At 38.6% G+C, this 26,074-nt stretch overlaps 1 protein-coding gene across 2 annotated transcripts in view; it reads right to left on the minus strand.

The window, feature by feature from the left end:
- Positions 1-451: 451 nt before the first annotated feature.
- OBI1 (ORC ubiquitin ligase 1) overlaps positions 452-26,074 on the minus strand; it is a 44,235-nt gene continuing 18,612 nt past the window's right edge. Inside the window, exons 4-5 of one of the 2 annotated variants that reach the window (XM_024760450.1) lie at positions 21,696-21,784; positions 452-3,252 (exon numbers count right to left, since the gene is read on the minus strand). In XM_024760450.1, the coding sequence (XP_024616218.1) occupies positions 1,737-3,252; positions 21,696-21,784 (1,605 nt within the window). In that variant the 3' untranslated portion in view covers positions 452-1,736. The remainder of the gene's footprint in view (positions 3,253-21,695; positions 21,785-26,074) is intronic. The other variant, XM_024760449.1, reaches the window with a different exon arrangement.

Below are 26,074 nucleotides of genomic sequence, written 5' to 3' on the forward strand. Positions count from 1 at the left end.
AAAAGTAGAGGTCATGATCCTCCAAATCATAAAAGTGACTTTTTATACTTTTATGGTTTTGTTGAATCCTGAGTCTCTTATAACCGAGGTCAGCAAATTTTTCTGTAAAAGGCCAAACAGTAAATATTTTAGGCTTTGTGGGCCATATGGTCTCTGTTAAGACTATTCAACTCTGCTGTTTCAGTGCAAAAGCAGTCCTAGAAATGTAAACAAGTAAGTGCAGCCATGTTCTAATAAGACTTTATTTAAAAGCACTGAAATTTGAATTTCATATCATTTTCCTGTGTTGTGAAATATTCTTTGGATTTTTAAAAGCCATTAAAAATCTATAAACCATTTTTGGTTTACAGGCCTTTCACAAAAACAGGTACAGGCCAGAATTTGGACCACAGGCCATAGTCCACCAACCCCTATATTAAAAGATCAATAAAAAATGGTAAGTTTTACTGGTCTTTATAGACTAATTCAACATGAGCCGACATCAAGGGTTACAGTGCTTCTGACATCCTTTATTCAATTCACATAGAAAAGCATGCAGTATTACTGTAAAACGGTACAGTATTAATGTAAAATGTTCAGTGCACATTAGATAAACAAGTCATTAACATACAAACCATTTTTAAAGGCCTATATGGGCATACCAAACATGTTTAGAATAATATACCTTTTCAGAATCTAAATTAAAAATTGTGCTTAGCTCACCTATTCTCACCCCCTTTACACTCTTCATGAAAAAGTTTTTTGGGGCCTACATAACAGATAATCTTTTAGCCAACTGAAACTTCTTTTTCTTAAGTAAGGAAAACAGTGCAAGCAAGAATGCTACCATGCATACAGCTTCCATGAAGAACAGTAACATGCAAACAAGAACTTTACCACTCCAAAGAAAGTTCCCCTGGGACATAAGTGGATCAAGAACTTGGCAATGAGCACTCCTGCACCTGTATATCTGAAACGATGAAGCTACCATGTTTAGGCTCCTCCAAACACAACTGTTCCATGACTTCTTGCTAAAGTAGGCTCAATTTCTGATTTTCAACACACACAAAAAGATGAGTGAATGAAAGCTACCTGACATAAAACAAGTATTTTCATATAGAAAATGTATTCTTTCATACTAGCAACACATTTTCACAAAAACTGGACAGAACCCAATGTTAAAAATGCAAACATATACATAAAACTTAAAAAAAAAGTAGATGAGTATTGGACTAAGGTTCGAGTGCTATTTCTCCATCATGGCCTTGAATAAAAGTTAGGCTATCACTAAACATAAATAAAAAGGGGCAGGCAAAATAATTTCCACCCTAGGAAAAGCCTTAGAGAAACTCAAGTGTCTTATGAGCAGTATGTGGACAACACCGAAAGTTTTATTTAAAAATTCCAAGTTCTGAAGATAACTGAGGCTTACTAATAGGCCATTGTACCTCAATAGTTAAATCAAGATTCAAGAAAACAAAATATACCCAAACCAGATACGTATAATATTCATTAAAAAGAAACTCTCACCCTACCTTTTCTGGTCAAAAAGATCCCCAAATGAAAATGAAAAAGACTAAAACTCTTCAAAGTGAACAAAAGTATCCTGGGTACAGGCTAATCCACCATTCTGACTTGACACCTGACGAAAGATTATCAATTCAAAATGGTATAGAGCTTTTATGAGGGGAAAAAACTAACTTTGAAATCTTATATTCCTCTCAGGACAAAAACATAAATGACACCTTTCTAATTAGTCAACTTTTAGTTGCTTTTGATGGGCTGGCATTGGAAAGGCTGCTCTGGATTTTTCTTTTTGTTGATTGATTCACATTTTTATTCCTCTTTTCGGGCACAAAGGAAGCAGACCAGGGAGACTGAAGGTGGTTATGAAGACCATGCATCTCTGAGGACATCTTAAACAAAGATGACCCAAACCTTTGATCTTCAAATAGCCTGTGTGAACTGCTTAACAAAACACCCTGGGAAAACTCAGTCTGAAACAAACAGCTTGGGGGTTTGATTTCATTGGTTCCTGGGTTAGAACTGGGATGGAGTGAAAAATCTTCATTCATTTCCTGGTCAGATGGAGAGAGGAGAAAAAAAGAATTGGGTTTCCATTCATTTCCATTTTCTAACTGATCAGTAGTTATAGAACCTTTAGAAAGGTTTGGTTTAGTTCTTTCTTCCAGCTTATCTGGTTCCTCAAGGAATTCACTGCCTTGAGATGACTTTGCTAAGCCATCCAAATCCAATGACTTAAAACCGTTATTACAAGGGCTCTTGCTGTTGTCTGACTCTGACATCATTGAATCCAACTCCGAGATTTTGTCAAGGTAAGCCGCATCCATTGATGCTTCGCTGGATGTTCTTGTCCGATTCATTTCAAAGGAGCGGAGAGAATTCAATCTCTTGGATAAACATGAGCCTGATTTCTCACTCAATTTTGAAGAAATTTCTCCAACACAATTTGCTATCGTGTTCTCTTCTGAGCTTTCAAAATCCAAGCTGGGGTCATAGCTCGTGGAACAACAATCCCAAAACCCTGTCTTTGGGGAAGTAAAACATTCTGATTTCTTCTCACTTTCACTTCTATCATCTTCTGAAGAATCTTTATTACAAACATTCGGAGAATCACAAAAATCATCAAACACCAGTTTTCTGAGATGGTTTGAGTGCTTTCTGGAACCTCCCGCTTTGACCACAGAGCTCTCTCTATTTTCTGGCGTATTGAGCTGAAGGCAACTAAGGGACAAAGGAGTACAGGGAGCTGGAAGATCATAGAGTTCTTCATCTTTGTAGGATACACAATCACTTGGCTTATTACCCCATTCTCTTTCCAAATAAGTATCCATACTTGTATCTGTCACATCTAACATTATTTCCACCCGTTTGTGATATAAGTCTTTGTTCTTAGAACAATTTGGTTCTGTTTTGCTGGTGCTTTCCTGTCTGACAGAACTGCTAGAAGGTTTTGCCAGGTGTGAATTCAAGGTTGATGAGCCAAGCTGCTTTCTGGCACCATCACCTTGATTCTTGGATGCCATATCCTCCTCGGTGCCTTTGCTCCCCTTGCCATCTGTAGAAAGTGCTCTCTGGCAAATGGAATTCATAGCTTCCTTCTCATCAGTTGAATTTTTTAGCTGTGTAATTTGAGACTCTAGTTCCTCTATATATTTATCACTTCGTTCCAGGGCTTTCTTGAGGCGATTGGTTTCACGTTCATACTGTTCTACTTTGGACTGAAGAGCAGCTACTGTAAACCTTCCAAACCTACAAAGAATGGAAGGATCGTTAACCTTATAGTTCAAGACTTTTTCTTTCCTTTTCGAAGTTTAAGAGTGCAAATTGTCTCCACCCATTCTAATTTCACATAACAGTGACACTTCAGACCACTCAATGAACAGGATAAGAGCAATGACAGATGTAGTACCTTCAAAAGAGGGTTTCCCCATTTATGTACTAATAAGCATATGATAATAATGGCAAAGGCCTAATAGGATACTTCTGTGGTCAAATCATACTAGTAGTAGCAGTGAGGCAGAAACTCACTGATAATTTCCCTCCTAAGAGCTGGCACTATCAATTCAGCTCATATATGCATGAAGAGTTATATCCTAAAACAATGGCAAAGATTTATGATAACATTTGAACAGTGGTCCACATCTTGAAATATTTACATTCAATCATTTTCCTATAGTACAGCACTGTTTTACAACACATTCCTTATACAATGTCACCTTGTCAAACATAAAATGCCAATTTGAAATTCAGAAATCTTAGCAGTTCCAGCAGGAGTGGGTTTAAATACTTATTTTGATCCTTTCAATTGTAGCTACCCTTGATCTGAGGTTTTTACTTGGCCTTTCTGAATACTGGGCTTTAATTCATTTCAGCTCTACTTATTTTTGGCATTTCACAACTGTGTGGGACATCAATTTCATTTCTTCCAACTTTGAGGTACAAAGTCAATGCTTGTGCTTCCAATGTATTACACATAAAAACATTTTCACATTTTCTGAAAAGGAACATTTTGAAGAATAAATGAAAAAGAACACAACAAAAAATCACTCCTCTCACTTGGGATTACCTTGTTTCCACTATTCCCTTAAGAATGGGTACTGGGGTTCAGCTAAGAAAACAAGTTTTGAGCACCTAGTATGGCTCATGGTATATTTGGAGCTGACAATAAAAGGATCAATAAGACTGTCCCAGCTCCAAGGGACATAAAGTATCTATCTTAAATTCTATCTGATCTGAATACCAAAGGAAATTTCATCTTTCAGGAAACTGCTTCTTATGAGTCAGTAAACATAAGTCTTACATTCTAACCCCATGAAAAATAACTTCTCTCCACAGAAGTTCTTTTAAAAAGCTTTTTCTTAATCATCTTTTTGATGACGTAAATATAGGCCCATCTTGAAGAATTCAGGGATTGTCTGTTTTGAGCAAGGTACTTGAGAAGGTGACTTCTACAAATTGTTTTAATCTATGGGTTTATCTTTTTCTTTCTTTTTTCCCTAATTACAAAAGAATAATTACAATTAAGAAAATGTACTAAGTATTAAAAAATTAAAACGGAGAAGAAGCCAACAGTAACTGTACCTCTTTGCGTCAACAACTATATGTTGTATGACTCTCATTCAACACCCATCACCTCCTCCTAAACTGTAGCCCAGTTCACTCTCCAGCTCCTCCCCTACATGATCCCTGCTCTTGTCACTAAGGGAAAAAAGCAGGGACAAAGGTAAATATAGATTCATAAAATCTCAGGGTTAGAAAGGACCTTAAAAGACATGTTGCCAAATACTGACCTACTCACTGCAATTAACTGATCTCCCAGAAAGAGCACACTCCCATCAACCTCTAAAAATCAAAGCAAACACCAGAGGTATAACAAAAACAAAAGCAACTTCAGTAACAAGCCTCCTTGGTTTTTTTTGTTGTTTTTTTTTTTTGCGGTACACGGGCCTCTCACTGTTGTGGCCTCTCCCGTTGCGGAGCACAGGCTCCGGACGCGCAGGCTCAGCGGCCATGGCTCACAGGCCCAGCCGCTCCGCGGCATGTGGGATCTTCCTGGACCGGGGCACAAACCCGTGTCCCCTGCGTCGGCAGGTGGACTCTCAACCACTGCGCCACCAGGGAAGCCCACAAGCCTCCTTGTTTTAAAGACAAAGTTTACTACTATGAGTATTTGGTTAAATGAATGATGGGAGTTTTTCCTTTTTCACCAAAGAAAAATGTTTTGTTTTGTATATGTAGTATTTGACAGAGTGGTAGTTTCTGCAAGAGAATTTTAAAAGGTGGACAAAGATCTTTAAGTTCATTCAGCAAAAATATCTGTGAGTTCTTGGGACTTCCCTGGCTGTCCAGTGGTTAAGACTCCCCACTTCCAATGCAGGGGGTTCGGGTTCAGTCCCTGGTCAGGGAACTAAGACCCCACATACTGTGCAGTGTGGTCAAAAAGTTAAAAAAAGTAAAAAATAAATATTTGTGGGTTCTTGACTGTAACTACTCTGGCATAATCAAACAACCCACATATTTTTAAATGGAAAAACTATGTAGCATGTTTATTTAATGCAAACAGCAAAAGTGACAGCCTTAAATTTGCTTGCCAAGACAAAATTTGCTTTTTCTTAAGTGCAATTTTTATAATAAAACTATCCTCAGATGAAAAATAAAATCAAATGGTTTAAAAGCAAATAATGTTACTAGATAGTAAGTCAGCTGTTACCAAAGGATGTCCTTGGGAACTCAAAGGCCTACATAAGAAGTAGTGACAAATAAGGAATGTTTCTCCAAATATTAGCAGCTTCTTATTCTAGATTTTAGTCTGGAATTTCAGACATAATGTCATTTTATGATGCTATATTTGCCCCTAATTTTTTTATTATTATGTTTTTAAAAGAAGTTAGTTAACAAATGTTCTGAGCTGAAGTCAAAATGATAGCCTAAGTATATTTTTTGTATTACTTCAGAGAGAAAGCTGAAGTGCCATGAGAACTAACAACAGAGGCCAGCAACTAAGCACATATGAGAGGGACAAGCAAGGAGGAGTCACTGATGGAGCCGGCTGTTTTCTAAAAGGTCAATGCCCTCAACTCCCCTAAGTTCTATTTCAATACTCTGCAAGTCTGTAACACTTCAAATATTCAGACCTTTTTACCATTCTAATAAGGGAACTGTGCTGGTGGGCAAACTAAAAGAAATATATAGTGAAACCCAATGAACTGATCAATTAATTTATCAATTAATTTATCAGTCCAAATTTATCAATTAATTTATTAATTTATCAGCTTATCTGTTTTCTGTCTCTCTCTTCACCATTAGAGTATAAGCTCCAGGAAAGCAGGAATTATGGCTAGCTCCCTAGAACAATTCACAGTACACAGTAGTTTCTCATTAAATATGTTTTGAATAGATGTTATTTTCTTACTTTAAGATACATCAATGCCTTACATCAAGACAGAGCCAACACCACAGGATAATCCAAAGGTCCTTGGGTCTCTTTCACACGTAAGCATTATGAGTCACTATATTACTAAACTAAATGTTTCATACGTTTGACTGCTTATTTTCTTTTTTTCACTGACACCAGAGAAAGCAACAGAGAATGACATACATACACAGTATAGTTCTTTTTATTGTACAGGCTTGCTGTTCTACACTCTACTCCATCCAAAAACACTTTCCACTTTCACCTTAGCAAAAGAATGCAAACAGATGAGACTTCTGACATATTTTTAGCTTACCCTAGATACCAATATTAAATTTGGCAAGAGACAACTTACTTGATCATATAGAAATAACAATTAGAGATGCACACCTGATGCTATACTTCCATGGATGAAAACAATGAGGATAAGAGCTTATTTAACTTTGGGTATTAATACTCTCTTATTCACACTAATTCCAGATATTTCCAGACTACATAACATTAAGAAGGCAAGCCAGAGGGATTTCTAATATCATTTACCATACTTCCTTTTCCTGCACAAATTTCAAAATGGAGTATTTTTATAAACATTCCATTAGAGACCAGAAGGCTTTGATTTTCAAAGCAGCAGTGATGGCCAAGGGCTTCATTATGTCAGAGAAAACATAAAGCAGTTTGGGGGCTGCATCTGATATCAGAAGTGTGTTTTGCTAAAATCTAAGGAGAAGCTTAAAGGATTCTTCATCTTGCAACGTTAACTGATGTACACATTATGGCTGAGAGCTCCCCTGTTCAAAAAGCTACATAAGTACAAGACTGGTCCTGTCCCTACTAGAAGTAAGAGAAATGAAAAGTCCTATTGGTTTGACCTCTGAGGTATTATAACTAGAGTAAGGGCATCTCTAATAATGAAAAGTTCCCAAGACCACATTTTCTCATAGCTCATCACACAGGAGGAACAGGACGTGTTTGAAGAGTGTCAGAAGAAAGCCAATGTGATAAAAGAATAAATGCCAGAACCAAGTGTCAAAAGAATTAACCTCTAGTGCTATGCAGCCATTAACTAGCTGTGAAACTTGAGTAATTTACTTTGCCCCTCTAGTTCTCAATGGCAGCCCCAACAAAAGGGATTAATGCAGCAAAGCCCAGTGGGTTGCTGAGACCACCAAACTTCAGAAACATCTTCTTGAGGAACAAGAGGGGTTCTGGGGAAGTGAGCCCCTCTGCCTTCCATGTACCTTTGATTTTATATATTCTCCTTACTTACTACCTGAGGTAAGAGTGAAACAAAGTGAAAGCAATCTTTGGATATGGACCAGCTTTTGTGATCCAGCCTGATAGGTCTTCAAAATCGAGGTCCTTGATGGTTTCGATATGCACAAATTTCAGTTACCACAGTTTAGTTAAATACCACCAGTCACTGAACAACATGGTTCAAATTTACCACATTATATTAACTGTGAGTAGCTGCATAAAGTAAAACTTCACTGCCAGCTTTTCAGTTCACAAAACACTATATAAACAACAGACCGTGCATCATGAACAGTGACCAATCAGGTCACTTCTCTCAAAGTCTGAAAGTGACTGTGCACCTGTTATTCACTTCATACACAGACAATAAAACATATAGTTGTGCTGTCACATGACATTTACAAAAATGGATAATCAAAAGACAGCACTAGGCAACAAAGATGAGGTTTGGCAAAGAAATGGAAAAGTGATTAATGCCAGTAGTAAAGTTAGAATCAAATGTAAGTGTAGAGAAGAATAGCTGACTGTGGGAATGTTGAAAATGTCACTATTTGAGACATCCTAGGTAAGCCAGAGGAACTTGGGAAAGGCGAACTTGTTGACATAAATGAAAGAAGTGGCTGTGATGAAAAGGATAAAGATGTCTAGAGGAAGTGACAGGCTGGCAAAAAACTTCACATTAAAGCAACATGGAGCTATTTCACAATACTGAAAGCACAACAGGATTAAATGTAAAGCTGATGCAAACTTAGGAATAGTTGTTGAAGCGTTAGAAAAGTTGCTGCCTTCATATCATAAGCTATACGCTAAGAAGGCAAGCACTATTCAAATTATTCTCCGTAAGTTTTTTATAAAGAAATAAAACATTTCAATTCTCAATGTTTCTAATGTTTTAAATTGTACTATAAAAATATTAATGTACTAAATAAGTATCAGTTTTACTATTTTTTCATCTTCATATACATTTATAACTGACAGTAAGAGATTTAATGTTTTGATAAAAATTATTAAAGTTTATAGAACAATTTGATTTTTCTCACTGATTATTGAGATTGCTTTGCATGGTTTTAGGTTGAATGGTCATTTTTATGATTCTATACAACCATGCAAAGTGAGGATTACCTGTACTAAAGTAATGCTTGGTATGTGGGAAAACCAAGTAAACTTGAGTGAGCCTCAATAATTGTTTTTGAAAGAACTGTTACATTTATCTAAGAAAAGAATGACCCAGGCATACAGTAAATTTTATTGCAGAGATGCCTGGCTATATAACTGCAGTTGCATATCTTCTCATTCCCTGACTTATGGAGATACTAGGAAAGTATCTTCTTAAAACATGGAAGAGAGATAAAAGTTTTAGGGGAAAAGATTTTCTACTGTTCCTTTCCCCTTCCTAAGTATTTTCTCCTACAGCATAATATATGGGTTAAAGATTCCTTAAGTTTGCAAATGCCTCTTTTTGATTACACAGAACTTCAGTGAGTGGTCTGTGATATGAGCTCTTTAGGATCTGAGTTTGGGCGGGGCTGGGAAGGAAAGGGGGAGGTCCAGTGCTGTGCTCTGCTGTACACATGTGTGTACAGGATGCGGAGGAGGCGTACTCCAGGGAAAGAACACAGGGAGGACCGGCACTGTCAGCAGCTCAAAACTGTACTTGGTGGTGGGGGCCTTTCTCTCACCTGCTCCCAATGAGCTGTCTGTGCATTACTCATATCTACCCTCATCCCTGTGTATGTATCAGGAGGATGGGGTAGAGCGTTCTGTCTTTAAACTACTAGAGAAGCTTTGGAAAGTGCCCTATACATTTTAATCCACTGCTGAACCTGATGACTTGCCAGTGTTTCTTCAAGAGAGTTTTCTCTGTTTAAAATGAAACACTTATGAAAATGTTACATTCCTAGAGAATCTGTTAATCATAAAAGTACTGTCTATGGCCAATCCCTGTCACACTAGTTGAGTCCACAAAAACATATTAAACAACATGAGGCATACCAAAAGAGAACAGGAAAAACCTCTTCCCTCCTGAAGACTCAAGATAATGTTTCTATTCCCTGGCCCAACATCCGAATAAATAAATAAATAAAGGCCAGTGAACTCTGGGGATGGAAATTACCAAAATTAAATGTAACAGACAAATCTTCCACAATGCTCTAAGTGACTACTAACGACAACGCTGGTGACAATAACAGCAGCAGCCACAATTCACTGAAAGTTTACTTGTGTCAAGGACATTGCTATATGCTTGATATATATTAACTTACCTAATTTAATTGTCATGTTAACTTTATGAAGCAAGATCTATTATTCTTATTTTAAAGATGAAAAATGAGATGCTTAAAAAGGTTGTCTCTTTTTCCAGGTTATGCAGAAAGGAAGCAGCAAGAAGCCAAGTCTGTCTGAGTCCAAACACCATGTATGAAGCCATATGAGATGCTTGAACATGAGATCCTTTCTTAAATAATGTCAGCACCTATTTATACTATGACATAGTATAAAACGCAAGCATGTCTACTGAGTGCCAAGTCTGTATATATGGTCAAGGGACTAAAATTGTTGTACTATTTATTAATACATACATTTGCTATTAGAAATATGGAGAGGAAATAACAAGATGTAGAAATACATTCAGATATGTATGCACAAAGCCAATAAATATTTATCAAACACCTATTATGCTCTAGATATAAGTTCAAGAGTATTTTCAAACTTCCAAAGATCATTTATTAAAATGGCCTTGCAGGAAACTACAGCACAGACAGATCAACCTGGCAAATGCCAACCCAAAAAGCATGACTATTTTAACCAGATATGAATACTAAATCTGAACCAGAACCATAAACTGGAAGCTCCATCTTTAATTGTGCTATGTGTAAAAAGCATATATTATCTTCTTGTCTACCTCATGCACAATCAGCAGGCATCTTCAACTACATGGAAACAAAGGTACCAATGTGAAATGAGCAAAATTTTAAATGTATAATTTTAGGACCTAAATATCACATAGGTCCTTACTTATCTAGGGTTCTAATAGGAATAAAAAACACAAGCTATGTTATATTTCATCTTATATTGTTATATTTATCACAAAACAGAAAGTGCTCCAATATTTGGAAGAATAAAAAAAAGCCACAATTTCCCCCTAAAGACAAAGGTCACATGGACAGTGGAACTAGACAAAGAATTAAGGCCCTTGCAGCCATTCCTTCTTCCTCCACCTCCCAAAAGTCCTGTTTAAAAATTAAGGTAGGGCTTCCCTAGTGGCGCAGTGGTTGAGAGTCCACCTGCCGATGCAGGGGACGCGGGTTCGTGCCCTGGTCCGGGAAGATCCCACATGCTGCGGAGCGGCTGGGCCTGTGAGCCATGGCCACTGAGCCTGCGCGTCCGGAGCCTGTGCTCCGCAACGGGAGAGGCCACAACAGTGAGAGGCCCGCGTACCGCAAAAAAAAAAAAAAAAAATAAGAGTCTGATTGGCAAGCTTTCAAATGGAGAACAGAGTTTAAAAATAATAGCTCAGGAACTTCCCTGGTGGCACACTGCTTAAGAATCCGCCTGCCAATGAAGGGGACACGGGTTTGATTCCTGGTCTGGGAAGATCCCACATGCCATGGAGCAACTAAGCCCATTCATCACAACTACTGAGCCCACACGCCACAACTACTGAAGTCCGTGCACTCTAGGGCCCGCATGCCACAACTACTGAGCCCGCATGCTGCAACTACTGAAGACTGCACGCCTAGAGCCCGTGCTCCACAACAAGAGAAGCTACAGCAATGAGAAGCCTGTGCACCGCAACGAAGAGTAGCTCCTGCTCACAACTAGAGAAAGCCCGCATGCAGCAACAAAGACTCAACGCAGCCAAAAAGAAAAGCTCGTATTATTAACACAATTTTAAAGAAAGGTTTATTGTGTGTGTTTATTTTATTGAACTAACCATGCATTTGTATTTAAAAATTGTGGTGAAAGTTCTTGCTGCAATACCTAGAAATTCCTAATAGAAAACACCCAAGTGCTGGGCAGCATATGTAAATTGAAGAGGAACAGGTTCTTTTTTGTGGTTAAGTCTCTAAAAAGGGCTAAACCACATCTATATTCACTGCCTGAAGATGGACTACTCTTTTTACTGTGGAATAAATTCCATTCTATTTGTTAAATATATCTCATTTCAATTCCATGCAGAAATGCCCTAATTTTCTGCCCTAAAAGATCAGCCTCAAAGTTGACATGACATAAATGGCGATCCTAATCTTTCATCTGTGGAGAGAACCTCGAGACATGCTATTTCATATCTTTTTACAGTTCTCAGAGGAATAAAGGATTTATACCTTTTCCCAAAATATACTAACCTTACAACAAAAATAAAATCTCAATAGTATAAAAGAATGCAACTGTTGTTGGGTGAAAAAAAGCATACTTAAAAATCTCTGAACTAATAGTATCTATACATTTTTCACTATAGTTAAATCAATCTCTCTCTCTCAGCATGAAGAACAACATGAAACAAAATAAAACAAAAAACTGTGATCCAGCCACTCTGTAATTATTGCTCAGATGATAGTTATTGAGGACTAAGGCATGCTGAGAGGTGATGAGGAAGGAAAACAAAAGGAGTAGAAGACATTATCCTTGTTCTCACGCAGTTCGTAATCTTTCTGACAACCTTACCGCTTAGTCATTAGCATGCACTACAGGCTCCTAAAATATCTTATCAATATAATAAAGGCAAGTTGACAGAAAACTGCAGTAAATGTCCACCCCCAATCAGCTGAGTAGCCAGAGAAGGGCCCCTCAGGCAGCTGAGGGGCCTGAGCACACCCAGCTGTCACAGTCTGGCCCCAGGGTATCATCAGGCTCCCCTGACAGTCTACAAGTTCCCCTTCCGGGAAAACCAAAGGGCACAGCAGAATCAGTCAACGGATCAGGCTGGGGTCAAATACCAGGAATCATGGCATTTGTCAGAGCAGAATCGTGAGAAACAAAAAAGGCCAGAAAAGGTCAAGAAGAGAGAACAGCCAAGGCTAGCAAGAGCAGAGATGCTGCTGAGGAAGCCAGGTGTAGTACTGGCACATCTTGAGACACAGTTTAGGAAGAGCAGACCTGTGAACCAGGAAGGGGCACAGCTCACTGTCAGCATGGAGACAGGTAAGGGCAGGAAAACCTGGTTCAAGTAAGGTGACTCAGACCAGAAACATCGTCCTGGAGCCAGGCAAGCCCTGACACTACCTCCTCTTTTCCTCTTTCTATCTCTCAATCTCTAGTACAATTTTGGAAAACTTCAGGAAATCCCTCTACTCTCCTCATTTGGAGAATGCCAGGAATCTCTGACTTTCTGCCCTCTTAAACCCTATATCCCTTAAGCTTCAAGAAAGCTCAAGATCTTAATTCCCTGGTCAGTTCCCTCCAAGCAGCAGTATAAAGTATTAGAGTGTAAAGACTCCTTCCTTCTGCCATGTCCCAGAGGAAAAATACACACACACAAACACTCACACTTTATACAGATACACACTGAGTTCATTAAAAAAAAAAAAAAAGAAAAACATGTCTTGGGCATTCCCTGGCAGTCCAGTGGTTAGAACTCTGCGCTTCCATCACAGGAGGCATGGGTTTGATCCCTGGTTGGGGAAATAAGATCCCGCAAGCCGTGTGGTGTGGCCAAAAAAAAAAATGTATTAGTTCCAAGGAGCTGGCAGATTAACTGAGCATGACAGTCAGAGCTGGTCAGTATACGATGTAATCCTTAAAACAGTATGATAAAAGAATCATCTTGGAAATCTCGGAGGGTCTCATAGATAAACTGACAACTGGGCTCGATCTCAAAGGATGGGTAGGGATTAACCAGGCAGAATAAAAACAGAGAGGCTAATGGAGAGGACCAGGGAAGGCAAAGGAAAAGACATGAGCTAAGGTACATGTCATAACATGGCAAATCTTGGCCCAGGGAGAAATTCAGCATGGCCACAGCAGAGTATAAGAAGAAGAAGGTTGGAGAGGTGCTAAGAAGGCTAAGCTGAAATCATATTGGGAAAGCGGCTCCTGTACTATACTAAGAAATTTGGGCTTCAATTTGTGAGCAATGGGAAATCACCAAAGGTTATTAAGCAAGGCAGTGAGATGATCAAAGTTATATTTTAGAATTCAGGCAACAATAAAGCAGATGCTCCAGAGTTGAGAGAAGAAAAGAAGAGCAATCAGTCGGAAGGTTGTTAAAATCGGCTAAGCATGAAATCATCTGGATCTAAACTAGTGGGAACAAGAAGAAGATGCATTACCAAGGCATTTAATAGGTAGGATAGAATATACTGAACAGTTAGGTGTGGGGTGAGGACAAGGGGTGGAGAAACATAGGAAGACTGGAGTTTTTTGTTTGTTTGTTTGTTTGTGGTACGCGGGCCTCTCACTGTTGTGGCCTCTCCCGTTGCGGAGCACAGGCTCCGGATGCGCAGGCTCAGGGGCCATGGCTCACGGGCCCAGCCGCTCCGCAGCATGTGGGATCTTCCCGGACCGGGGCACGAACCCATGTCCCCTGCATCGGCAGGCGGGCTCTCAACCACTGCGCCACCAGGGAAGCCCTGGAGTTTTTATCTTAGGCAACCGGACCAGTAGTAAAGCCATGAAGGAGCATAGGAACAAAGCAAGAGGATAAACAATCTTTTGTGTGGGATGGATAATGGATACGGTTACTTAGACACAAACCTCTACCAGTTCTTTGTGTTACATGCTGTGCCAAGGACATACAATTATTTCCTTTAATCCTCAAAACAGTACATTATCCACATTTTATATAAAGAAAGCAATGGCCCCAACAGGTCAAGTAATTTATCGAATGTTATTTATCTACTTATTTAGTTATTCAGCAAGTATTTATCAGGTGCCTCTCAGGTGCTGGGGTTTTGCAAGTGAAGGACATAGACAGCAAGGCTGGACTCAAGTCATAGGCTGCTTTCAGTTTTCATGTCACCTCAGAAGTTATTTGAGAACAAGCCTTCTGCACTTCAAGTTAGTTGATTTGAAATATTTAAGAATTGCTAACGATGTATTTGCAAACAATTAATGTGAAGTACATTGAATTTAATGTTGAATACTTTCAAGCATTCACCTAATAAAGCCACTGTTAAACATTAAAGAACGAGAAGGGTGGGAGGACGGAAGCAGCCCCTTGTTTCTGCACCTTCTACTTCCTTTTTTTTTTTTAACATCTTTATTGGAGTATAATTGCTCTACAGTGGTGTGTTAGTTTCTGCTGTGAAACAAAGTGAATCAGCTGTACATATACATATATCTCCATATCCCCTCCCTCTTGCGTCTCCCTCCCACCCTCTTTATCCCACCCCTCTAGGTGGTCACAAAGCACCGAGCTGACCTCCCTGTGCTATGCGGCTGCTTCCCACTAGCTATCTGTTTTATATTTGGTAGTGTATATATGTCCATGCCACTCTCTCACTTCGTCCCAGCTTACCCTTCCCCCTCCCTGTGTCCTCAAGTCCATTCTCTACGTCTGTGTCTTTATTCCTGTCCTGCCCCTAGGTTCTTCAGAAGCATTTTTTTTATATTCCTATATATATATATATATGTGTTAGCATACTATATATATGTGTTAGCATACGGTATTTGTTTTTCTCTTTCTGACTTACTCTGTATGACAGTCTCTAGGTCCATCCACCTCACTATAAATAACTCAATTTCCTTTCTTTTTATGGCTGAGTAATAATCCATTGTGTATATGTGCCACATATTCTTTTTTTTTAATATTGAGCTACATGAGCTGGCTGTATATTCTGGAGATTAATCCTTAGTCAGTTGCTTTATTAGCGAATATTTTCTCCCATTCTGAGGGTTGTCTTTTCGTCTTGCTTATGGTTTCCTTTGCTGTGCAAAAGCTTTTAAGTGTCATTAGGTCCCATTTGTTTATTTTTATTTCCATTTCCCTAGGAAGTGGGTCAAAAAGGATCTTGCTGTAATTTATGTCATAGAGCGTTCTGCCTATGTTTTCTTAACAGTAGTGATAAAATCATGGCATGGCAAAGCAATATAGCATGTGATTATGAGCACAGGCTCCAGAGCCAGACTCTCTAGAACTGAACTGTCTACTTACTAGTGCTGTGATTTGGGGGAAGATACTTAAACTTTTTGTATCTCAGTTTTTATCTTTTGTGAAATGTGCTCAGTAGGAGTACCTATCTTATAGGTTCCGGTGAGGTTTAAATGAGTTAAAACTTGAGATGTACTTATAACAGAGCCCATAGTTAATGCACAACCAATATTACAGTATTACTGTCTTAGCCTTTATCACTGAAATTACCATGTTTGTTTAGTTGCTTGACCTCTTGTTCTGTCTTCTCCATTCTAAACTCCACAAGAGTAAGGTCACAAGGACAGCCTCAGAGGGCTGCTTTAGACTGAATGGTCAGGAAAGCCTCTCTGACTCTGACGACAAAAGGAGACAGCCACATAACGATGCAGAAGCAAAACATTCTAAGCAGAGGGAAAAAGTCCAGCATGTTGTAGAAACAGAAGACCAGTATGGCTAGAGCAGGATTAGCTGGGGGAATGAGAATGAGATGAAGTGGAATAAGCAAGCACAGACTAGTTCGTGAAGAGTCTGGATTTTATTTTAGGAAAACACTGGATAGTTTCAGATAGGAGATTTAATAGTGTGATTTATACTTTATAAAAAGCAATTTTGAGCATGGTGAAACTGAACTGGGTAGGGAAAAGAGAGACAGAGTGGAAGAAAGGAAATTTGAATCCAGGTACTGTTGTCTCCAGAACCAAGCATTTATTTAACTACTGTGCTTTGTGGTGAATTTAAGGTATAGGATCTTGAGTGAAAGTATAAAATAGATAGATGGAAACACTAATCTACAGTTTAGGAGAAAAGGCAAGGCCAAAGATTTAGATTTTGTTTTGCAATCTCAGACATACAAGTAGATGATTATTAAAGCCATGGGAGTTGATAAGACGGCTCAAGGAACACAAATACAGGAAGAAGGGAAGAACGTGCAGGTTATGACTTATGAAGTCTATTCTTTCCTCCTCAGAGCACTTTTTTCATGTACTAATAATAGGAAATACTGCTCACCATCTAGAGAGTACCTGGAGCCTTTATCTTCCCCCAGAAGGAGCTGAGGCATGGGTGAAGACTGGTCCATAATGATAAGCCTTCGGGCTGCTGGGCAGTAAAAATGATGCTTAACACTACCATAGTATCAAACCCACAGATCTCACTAAAGATACAATGACATTCCCAAACACATATTTATAGAAAGGAAAGCCATTAATCCAATTATAACCAGGTTTGATTTAAATGACCTATGGAATTTTGTATATGGAGCTTTATACCCTACGCTTTAAGGTTAAGTTAGAAGCTAAGGGCATGGACATCTGCTCCGCTAAAGCCTCATGATAGGCGGCAACATGGCACAAACTCTGCCTAGCGTGACTAGAACAAAAAAAATGTCACAACTGAACAGAGATCTCAGAGAGAGGGCATGGGACTCTCAAATGCTTTACAAATCAATTCTTCATACCCCTTCGAGCGAAAAAATCACTAAGGAACTCCTCTATCATGGACAAATATATCACACTTCCTGGCACAGTTCAGGAATAGAGAAATGCAATTCTAAAGTCCTCCCTTCAGCTTCTTATTCTTGTTTCTTATCATGTGGAGGTGTGACACTTGGCATTCCCCATTAAATAGGAGACTGAGAACAGACCTTTCTGCTTAGAGCAGAATGTAGTGGAGTACTAGATGTAGTGGAATTGTGCTAACCAGCTGTTTAAGTGGGATGATGATGGTCACAATGGAGAGATGTGCAAATTACACAGAGGACCTCTGCTCTGCTGAGTTTGAGAAGGAAGCCACCGTGTTTTCTTGGGCATGACTTGTGGCTACTCTGGAGACAAGGAACTAGAGCTGAAGGGACCTCTTAATACTGCTAACCGCTCAAGCTGTTTCCTCTTGCTCAGAATGTCTTCCTCTTCACTGAAATCTCCATCTTTCAAAGCTGGGCTCAAGTCCTGCCTCTTAGATAAAGACTCTCGTCACTCCAACCAACTGGCCATTCTGTGAACTCATATTGCTGTCTCTGCTATTTGACTTAGTAACTATTTAGTATTTAATTGTTTCATGTATTTTTTCTCATCTTCATTAGATTATGAACTTCCTGGAAGCAAGGACTATGTTTTGTTGGTTTTAATCGGAGAACAGGAAAAACTCCATATACTCATCACCCACATTCAAGAATTATCAAGATTTTGCCTCATTTCACATATATATATATATATATATATATATCCCTTTTTTTGTTAAAATATACTATAGTTCATATTTTAGTATGCATTTCTAAAAAAAACATGGACATTTTGTTAAGTAACCATAAGACCTAAACAAAATTAACAGTAATTCTTTGGTATCATCTAATATCTAGTTCATATTCAAATATATCCAATTGCCTCAAAAATGTCTTCTGACATTTGTTATTAATCAATATCCAAACAAAATCCATGAACTGCATTTGGTTATTATATCTCTTAGTCCTCTTTTATTGTAAATCAGGCTTCCCCTCCCATTTTGCCAATGATTTAATGAAGAAATCTGGTCATTTTTCCAATTGATTGTACCATATTCTGGATTTGTCTGTCTGTTTTCTCATAGTCTTGGGAGCTACGTTTTTATTCATTTACTCAACAAATATATACTAGGAGCAGAATATTAGCCAGAACACTATAAAATGCAGGGCTACAACCGTGAATAAAACTATAGTCCTCACTCAAACAGAAGAACATGAAACAAATAATTACACAAAACATTAATTATTAGTAATTGGGATATGTGCTAAAAAGGGAAAGTACAAGGTAGTAAGAGAAATTACAGCAAGGGAACCTAACCTACTTTAGGGGTCAGAAAGAGTATTTATTTTGTATAGTTCAAAGCACCTAGGATACTGTCAAGTAAATAAACTTTTAGTATTTCTGGGTTGGTTGGGAGAGTAAGTTTTCTTCGCATAACAGTCTTGTAAACTGAAGGACATTACCACCACCTCTTGAGTTCTGAATATTAAATCTGATTCTCTTAGGAGTCCATGTTAGAGAAAACTGAAAGGGCAAACAGACGGCTTTCTCCAGCTGAAACAAATTAGAAGACAAATTCAGGAAGTCTTTGGCTACATCAAGTCAAAGAAAAAGATCGCATTTTTCTGGACTACCAGTTTAGATATCGAGACAATGAATTTTTGACAAGGAATAGAATGGATATTATTGAAACCTAGAAGAGTACGATTAGTAGGATATCTGCCACACTGCTCAAAAGGGCTTTTAAGTTAAAGTTGAGAAAGGAAAAATATGCAGGTACACTTTAAGACTGGATATAATCGAGGGTAAAAGATAGACTAGAAAAACAATAGCATAGGAGATAAATGATAATCCAGATTTCATTTTAAAGATTATAGCACTGTTTTTAAAAATTATAAAATTTATTACTTTTATACAATACTATCTACTTGAGACCAATGTAAATGTCTAAGTTCCCCTTGTTGACACCAGATGTTAGTCTAGTTTTGGGGCAATAGCATGATATTTGCTTGGGTGTCCTAAAAAGAAACACCTTCTGCTATGGACTGAATTGTGTTCCCAACTTCCCCACCAAATTCATTTGTTGAAGCCCTAAACCCCAATGTGACTATATTCAGAGACAGGGTCTTCAGGAAGTAATTAAGGTTAAATGAGACCATAAAGCTGAGGCCCTAATCCAACAGGACTGGCATCCTCATAAGAAGAGAGACCAGAGTGTGCGCACTCTCTCTCTGGCATGTGAAGACATAGTGAGAAGGCAGCTGTCTGCAAGCCTAAAAGAGAGCCCTTGCCAGAAACCGAAATTGCTGAACCTTGATCTGGGATTTCTAGCCTCCAGAACTGTAAGAAAATAAATACCCAATGTTTAAGCCACCCTGTCTATAGTATTTTGTTATGGCAGTCCAAGCTAACAAATATAACTTCCTAATTTTTTTCCTCTCTAGTATCTAAATTTTAAAGCTCTCTCTTCTGCACGATTTGTAGAATATGTCTGCACAACCTGAAAGATACATCAGAAACTAAGGTCATGTGTATAAAAAGTATACCTTGACACCTAACCAAGTAGATAAGAGAAAAATAATTTGTCAAGGCACTTCCTAATCAAGGCAATGAAATGGAATAGATGGTTTTTATTTGCTTGCATTTACTTTTAAACTCTTGAAATTTCATATTCTTTTCAATACGAATAGGAGCTCTCTTCAGGTGAACCAGATCTGGGTATTTTCAGCTGTGGTCAGCTTCTCTCTGAATCCCACTAGGGTTTTGTGATGCAGAGTAAACTAAGGCTATAAATCAAAAGCCATGCTTTTAATACCTCAATGCATTGCAAATTGATCAGGAATAGGGGTCAGTTAAAATCGTTTTTTAAGTGAAACTGTTCCTTTCCCCTGAAGGGAAGGAATGGAAGTTAAAGATAGCAAATCCCAGAGTTATATGGGATTCAGAAGTGTGGTTGCTTGTTAGAATAGACAGCAGTGAGGTTTCTTTAGATAAGATTCTTCAGTTGTTTATCAGGTAGGAGTCATGGCTATTTAAAAACACACATCCTGGTGGCTAGTATTAAATCTGAAATCTGGTGGGCAACTTTTCAAGAAATAAAAGCTACAAACAAAATGGCTTTAGTTCCATTCAGCCTGCCGTGGGAAATGGCTAATGGACAAGCATTACTATGACTGGCAAGGCGAGCTGCCAATAAATGAGAAGAGCAGAGATTCAAACTGCCATATAATAATGGCAACACTTCTTAAGTTTATTTCACTAATTCGTCAAAGTACAACATTATCTGAAGTGAAAGAGAAAAGGGGAAGGAACTATTTCAAAGTAAAAGCTATGCTTCTTTGTCTATTGGTTAGTTATCTCTGCTTTGAGTAATTATGGTTTATTTGTACCATTTCTGGATACTACACTTGTTCTACTGAAGGCAATATTTTCTCCTTTTCAAATGACAAGCAGAGAACTACGTCTGGTAGGATAAATTTCCACTGTTTGTTTATGTCTGTCTTTGTCTTTTTCCATTAGGAAAAAATGAAGTCTAATGGTTGAATGGGAAAAGTGTGGAGTTCTGATATGCCACTCCTCAGAGGGATGGGGGCCATATTCTCTTTTCACTTGTCACTTTTTTTCCCAGAAAAATAACAACCTTAAGCACTGTCTCCCATCTTTTCTCAATCTTCAAGTCTTAACTCTCAATGGTTTCTTATCATTTTAAACTAACTGTTAAGTGGGTCAATAGTTCCAACTGCTTACCTTTTGGAATGGAGTGAAAACTATCTCATCATAAAAGAATAAATTCATCTAACTGTATAGTTCAAATCTGTCCAAAATTCAACAAATGATGCCTTAAAATTCTATTTCAGATAGGCTTTTTAGTATAATGGGTAGTGTAATAGTTTTCAATGTAATGTAACAGAACACAGATTCCGGGGCTAGACTACATTGGTTCAAATCCTATTCCCACCACTTACTAGCAGTGCAGATTTACAAATATTAATTTGATTTCTATGCCTCCATTTCATCATCTGTAAATGGAGAATAATAATAGTTCTACATCACAGGTTGTTGTACCTGGCAAAGAGAAAGCGCTATATGAATTTTAACTATGATTATTTCAGAAAACGTCTAAAGGGCATTATGTTACTCTCCCTACTCTTTGTTAGGACCACTAAACAGTTACATGTAAAACGAAGTGAAGGCTCACCTATCTTAGGTCACATAAAACAATCCTCTTGCTAATCGGATACAGAAAAAGGATCAGAGGGAAATCTTTTCTTCAACACTAGTCTTAACTATGACCAAGATTTTACCAGTAACATAAGTATACACTTGATGTTTAGAGGTAAGACATTCTATTTAAACTTACATGCTTCAATGAAAAGTCAAATGACAAACACAAACTATAACAGCAGCTTATTCTAAAACATTGACATAACCTGAAACATTGCTCTGTTAGCAAAATACATACTTCTGGGGTGATCTGTTATCAACTTCAGCTTTCAGGCGTAAATTCTCCCTCACCAGGCCACCATTTTCCAATTTCAATTTTTTATTTGCCTTAGAAAAAAAAATGTTGAAAATAATTAAGCACAAGTTAAAACAAAAGTGCCTTGTAAAAATAATGACATGAGCCATCTGTATTCTTTAGAGCAACAATATCAGAAAACTGAATACTAGAACATGTCTTCAGAAGCTTAAAATCACCGTTGGGAATGACTTGTGAAACTGTGAACACAACCAAGCATTTTTAATCCGTATTCCCCAAGCACTCTGCAAATCCCCTATCCAGGGAAATAAACGGAACTATGTTAGTCAGCTTAGAGTCATTAAGGGACTAAACTAATGGCAAATATGTTTTTTTCTTTTCCTTTTTCACATAACTGAATACTCTAAGCATGATAACATTATACCACATGCAATTATTCACAAAACTAATGCTAAGAATCTTGAGCTGTGAGATTGATTTTTGGTTGCTATTTAAAAATAGTTTTTAGTGATAACATAGCTTGCTTTCTTCAAAATGGCTTTCTCAAATGCTCTGGCTCACAAATTCTGGGACTCTCAGAATTGAATCAATGTTTTCTAATAAATTCTACGGATTCTCTTTTGATTTAAAAAAAAAATCCTGGGCTTCCCTGGTGGTGCAGTGGTTGAGAGTCCGCCTGCCGATGCAGGGGACACGGGTTCATGCCCCGGTTCGGGAAGATCCCACATGGCGTGGAGTGGCTAGGCCCATGAGCCATGGCCGCTGAGCCTGCGTGTCCGGCGCCTGTGCTCCGCAACGGGAGAGGCCACAACAGTGAGAGGCCCGCGTACCGCAAAAAAAAAAAAAAAAAAATCCCAAGTATGATTTTCTTTTTTGAGTTCTATGATACCTAAAAACTGCTTGACAAAACATTAATTGCTAAGAAATCTAGAAGCTCAATATTGATTCTTGACAGCCCAAAAAGTAGTGTGTCTATTGTAGTCTTCTTAAAAGTTACTTCATTTAAACTCCCTAGTCATTGTGTTTTTCAATTCCAACAAAAAATAAGACTCCCTAGACTAGGAACCAATCTTACCAACCTGGCAAGAGGAATTCATTGTCTGACTAGAACATTAACATTCAAAGTGAAGGGGTCACAAGAACATTTGTCAACAAAGAGGTTTAAACCAAGAAAACTTGAAAACAGATTTTAAAAATCTGACCAATAATTTCTAGAACTTCTGACTATATTATTTGCCCATCAACACACAAATACCCCAAGAGGATGACAAGAGAAGCAGGACAGAGGACACTCTTCTGGGCACCAAGCCTAACTCTCTCACTTAGACTCATCTAGGTTCCTTTTGAGCTCTGAGCACCTGCTTATCTTCGTGGGTGCAAACCAAACAAGATTGTGGAGGGTTAATTCTTTAAGTGACTGATAAATACCATTACTGCCCCTCTGAAGACACAGGAAAAGTAATTTACTTCCTCATACACACAAACAATGAATTAAGCCCTCATAAGAGGAGGCACTTAGTGAATGCTTTTTGGTGATGAATGACAGGCTTAAATTAGAACCTCATTTGATTTCTTTTCCCCATCCCCTCTGTCAAGGTCTCTCACCAATCCTGTGGCTCTCTAAGATTCTCTTTATGGGCTGGCTAGTTCCTCAACTATTAGAGATAGTTTCAACTTTAGGAGAATCAGGTGGGTAAAGTTACAAAGGGGAGAGTTCTGCCTATTTGTTGCACCTAAAAGAGTAATGAAGACTTCAGCTAACTTATATTTTGCATTCTCAACACTGGCTTCATAATTGTTCAAAACTCACTTAGCCCTGGAAACATTAGGAAAAAAGTCCAGGATTGGTTCAAGATGGTGGAGTAGAAGGACATGCTCTCACTCCCTTTTGCGAGAACACTGGAATCACAACTAACTGCTGAACAATCATCGACAGGAAGACACTTGAACTCACCAAAAAAGATACCCCACATCCAAAGACAAAGGAGAAGCCACAATGAGATGGTAGGAGGGGCGCAATCACAGTAAAATCAAATCCCATTTAACTGCTGGGTGGGTGACACACAAACTGGAGAACACTTATACCACAGAAGTCCATCCACTGGAGTGAAGCTTCTGAGCCTCATGCTAGGCTTCTGAACCTGGGGGTCCAGCAACGGGAAGAGGAATTCCTAGAGAATCAGACTTTGAAGGCTAGCGGGATTTGATTGCAGGACTTCGACAGGACTTGGGGAGGCAGAGACTCCACCCTTGGAGGGCACACACAAAGTAGTATGTGCATCAGGACCCAGGGGAAGGAGCAGTGACCCCATAGGAGACTGAACCAGACCTACCTGCTAGTGTTGGAGGGTCTGCTGCAGAGGTGGGGGGTGGCTGTGGCACACCGTGGGCACAAGGACACTGGCAGCAGAAGTTCTGGGAAGTACTCCTTGGCGTGAGACCTCCCAGAGTCCACCATTAGCCCTACCAAACAGCCCGGGTAGGCTCCAGTGTTGGGTCACCTCAGGCAAAACAACCAACAGGGAAGGGACTCAGCCCCACTCATCAGCAGACAAGCGGATTAAAGTTTTACTGAGCTCTGCCCACCAGAGCAACAGTCAGCTCTACCGAGCACCAGTCCTTCCCATCAGGAAACTTGCACAAGCCTCTTAGATAGCCTCATCCACCAGAGGGCAGCCAGCAGAAGCAAGAAGAACTACAACCCTGCAGCCTGTGGAACAAAAACCACATTCACAGAAAGATAGACAAGATGAAAAGGCAGAGGGTTATGTACCAGAGTAAGGAACAAGATAAAACCCCAGAAAGACAACTAAATGAAGTGGAGATAGGCGACCTTCCAGAAAAAGAATTCAGAATAATGATAGTGAAGATGCTCCAGGACATTGGAAAAAGAATGGAGGCAACGATCGAGAAGATGCAAGAAATGTTCAACAAAGATCTAGAAGAATTAAAGAACAAACAAACAGAAATGAACAATACAACAACTGAAATGAAAAATACACTAGAAGGAATCAATAGCAGAATAACTGAGGCAGAAGAACGGATAAGTGACCTGGAAGACAGAATGGTGGAATTCACTGCTGTGGAACAGAACAAAGAAAAAAGAATGAAAAGAAATGAAGACAGCCTAAGAGACCTCTGGGACATTAAACGCAACAAGATTCCCATTATACGGGTCCCAGAAGGAGAAGAGAGACAGAAAGGACCAGAGAAAATATTTGAAGAGATTATAGTTGAAAATTCCCTAACATGGGAAAGGAAATAGCCACTCAAGTCCAGGAAGCACAGAGAGTCCCATACAGGATAAACCTAAGGAGAAACAGGCCGGGACACATACTAATCAAATTGGCAAAAACTAAAGACAAAGAAAAATTATTGACAGCAGCAAGGGAAAAAAGACAAATAACATACAAGGGAACTCCCATAAGGTTAACAGCTGATTTCTCAGCAGAAACTCTACAAGCCAAAAGGGAGTGGCATGATATACTAAAAGTGATGAAAGGGAAGAACCTACAACCAAGATTACTCTACCCAGCAAGGATTTCATTCAGATTTGATGGAGAAATCAAAAGCTTTACAGACAAGCAAAAGCTAAGAGAATTCAGCACCACCAAACCAGCTGTACAACAAATGTGAAACGAACTTCTCTAAGTGGGAAACACAAGAGAAGAAAAGGACCTACAAAAACAAACCCAAAACAATTAAGAAAATGGTAATAGGAATATACATATCGATAATTACCTTAAACATGAATGGATTAAATGCCCCAACCAAAAGACACAAGCTTGCTGAATGGATATAGAAACAAGACCCATATATATGTTGTCTACAAGAGACCCACTTCAGACCTAGGGACACATACAGACTGAAAGTGAGGGGATGGAAAAAGATATTCCATGCAAATGTAAATCAAAAGAAAGCTGGAGTAGCAATACTCATATCAGATAAAATAGACTTTAAAATAAAGAATGTTACAAGAGACAAGGAAGGACACTACATAATGATCAAGGGATCAATCCAAGAAGAAGATATAACAATTATAAATATATATGCACCCAATATAGGAGCACCTCAATACATAAGGCAAATGCTAACAGGTATAAAAGAAGAAATTGACAGTAACACAATAGTGGGGGACTTTAACAACTCACTTACACCAATGGACAAATCGTCCAAACAGAAAATTAATAAGGATACACAAGCTTGAAATGACATAATAGACCAGATAGATTTAATTGATATTTATAGGACATTCCATCCCAAAACAGCAGATTACACTTTCTTCTCAAGTGCACATGGAACATGCTCCAGGATAGATCACATCTTGGGTCACAAATCAAGCCTCAGTAAATTTAAGAAAA

Source organism: Neophocaena asiaeorientalis, unplaced genomic scaffold, assembly GCF_003031525.2.
Source record: "Neophocaena asiaeorientalis asiaeorientalis breed wild unplaced genomic scaffold, Neophocaena_asiaeorientalis_V1.1 scaffold158, whole genome shotgun sequence".
NCBI lineage: Eukaryota > Metazoa > Chordata > Mammalia > Artiodactyla > Phocoenidae > Neophocaena > Neophocaena asiaeorientalis.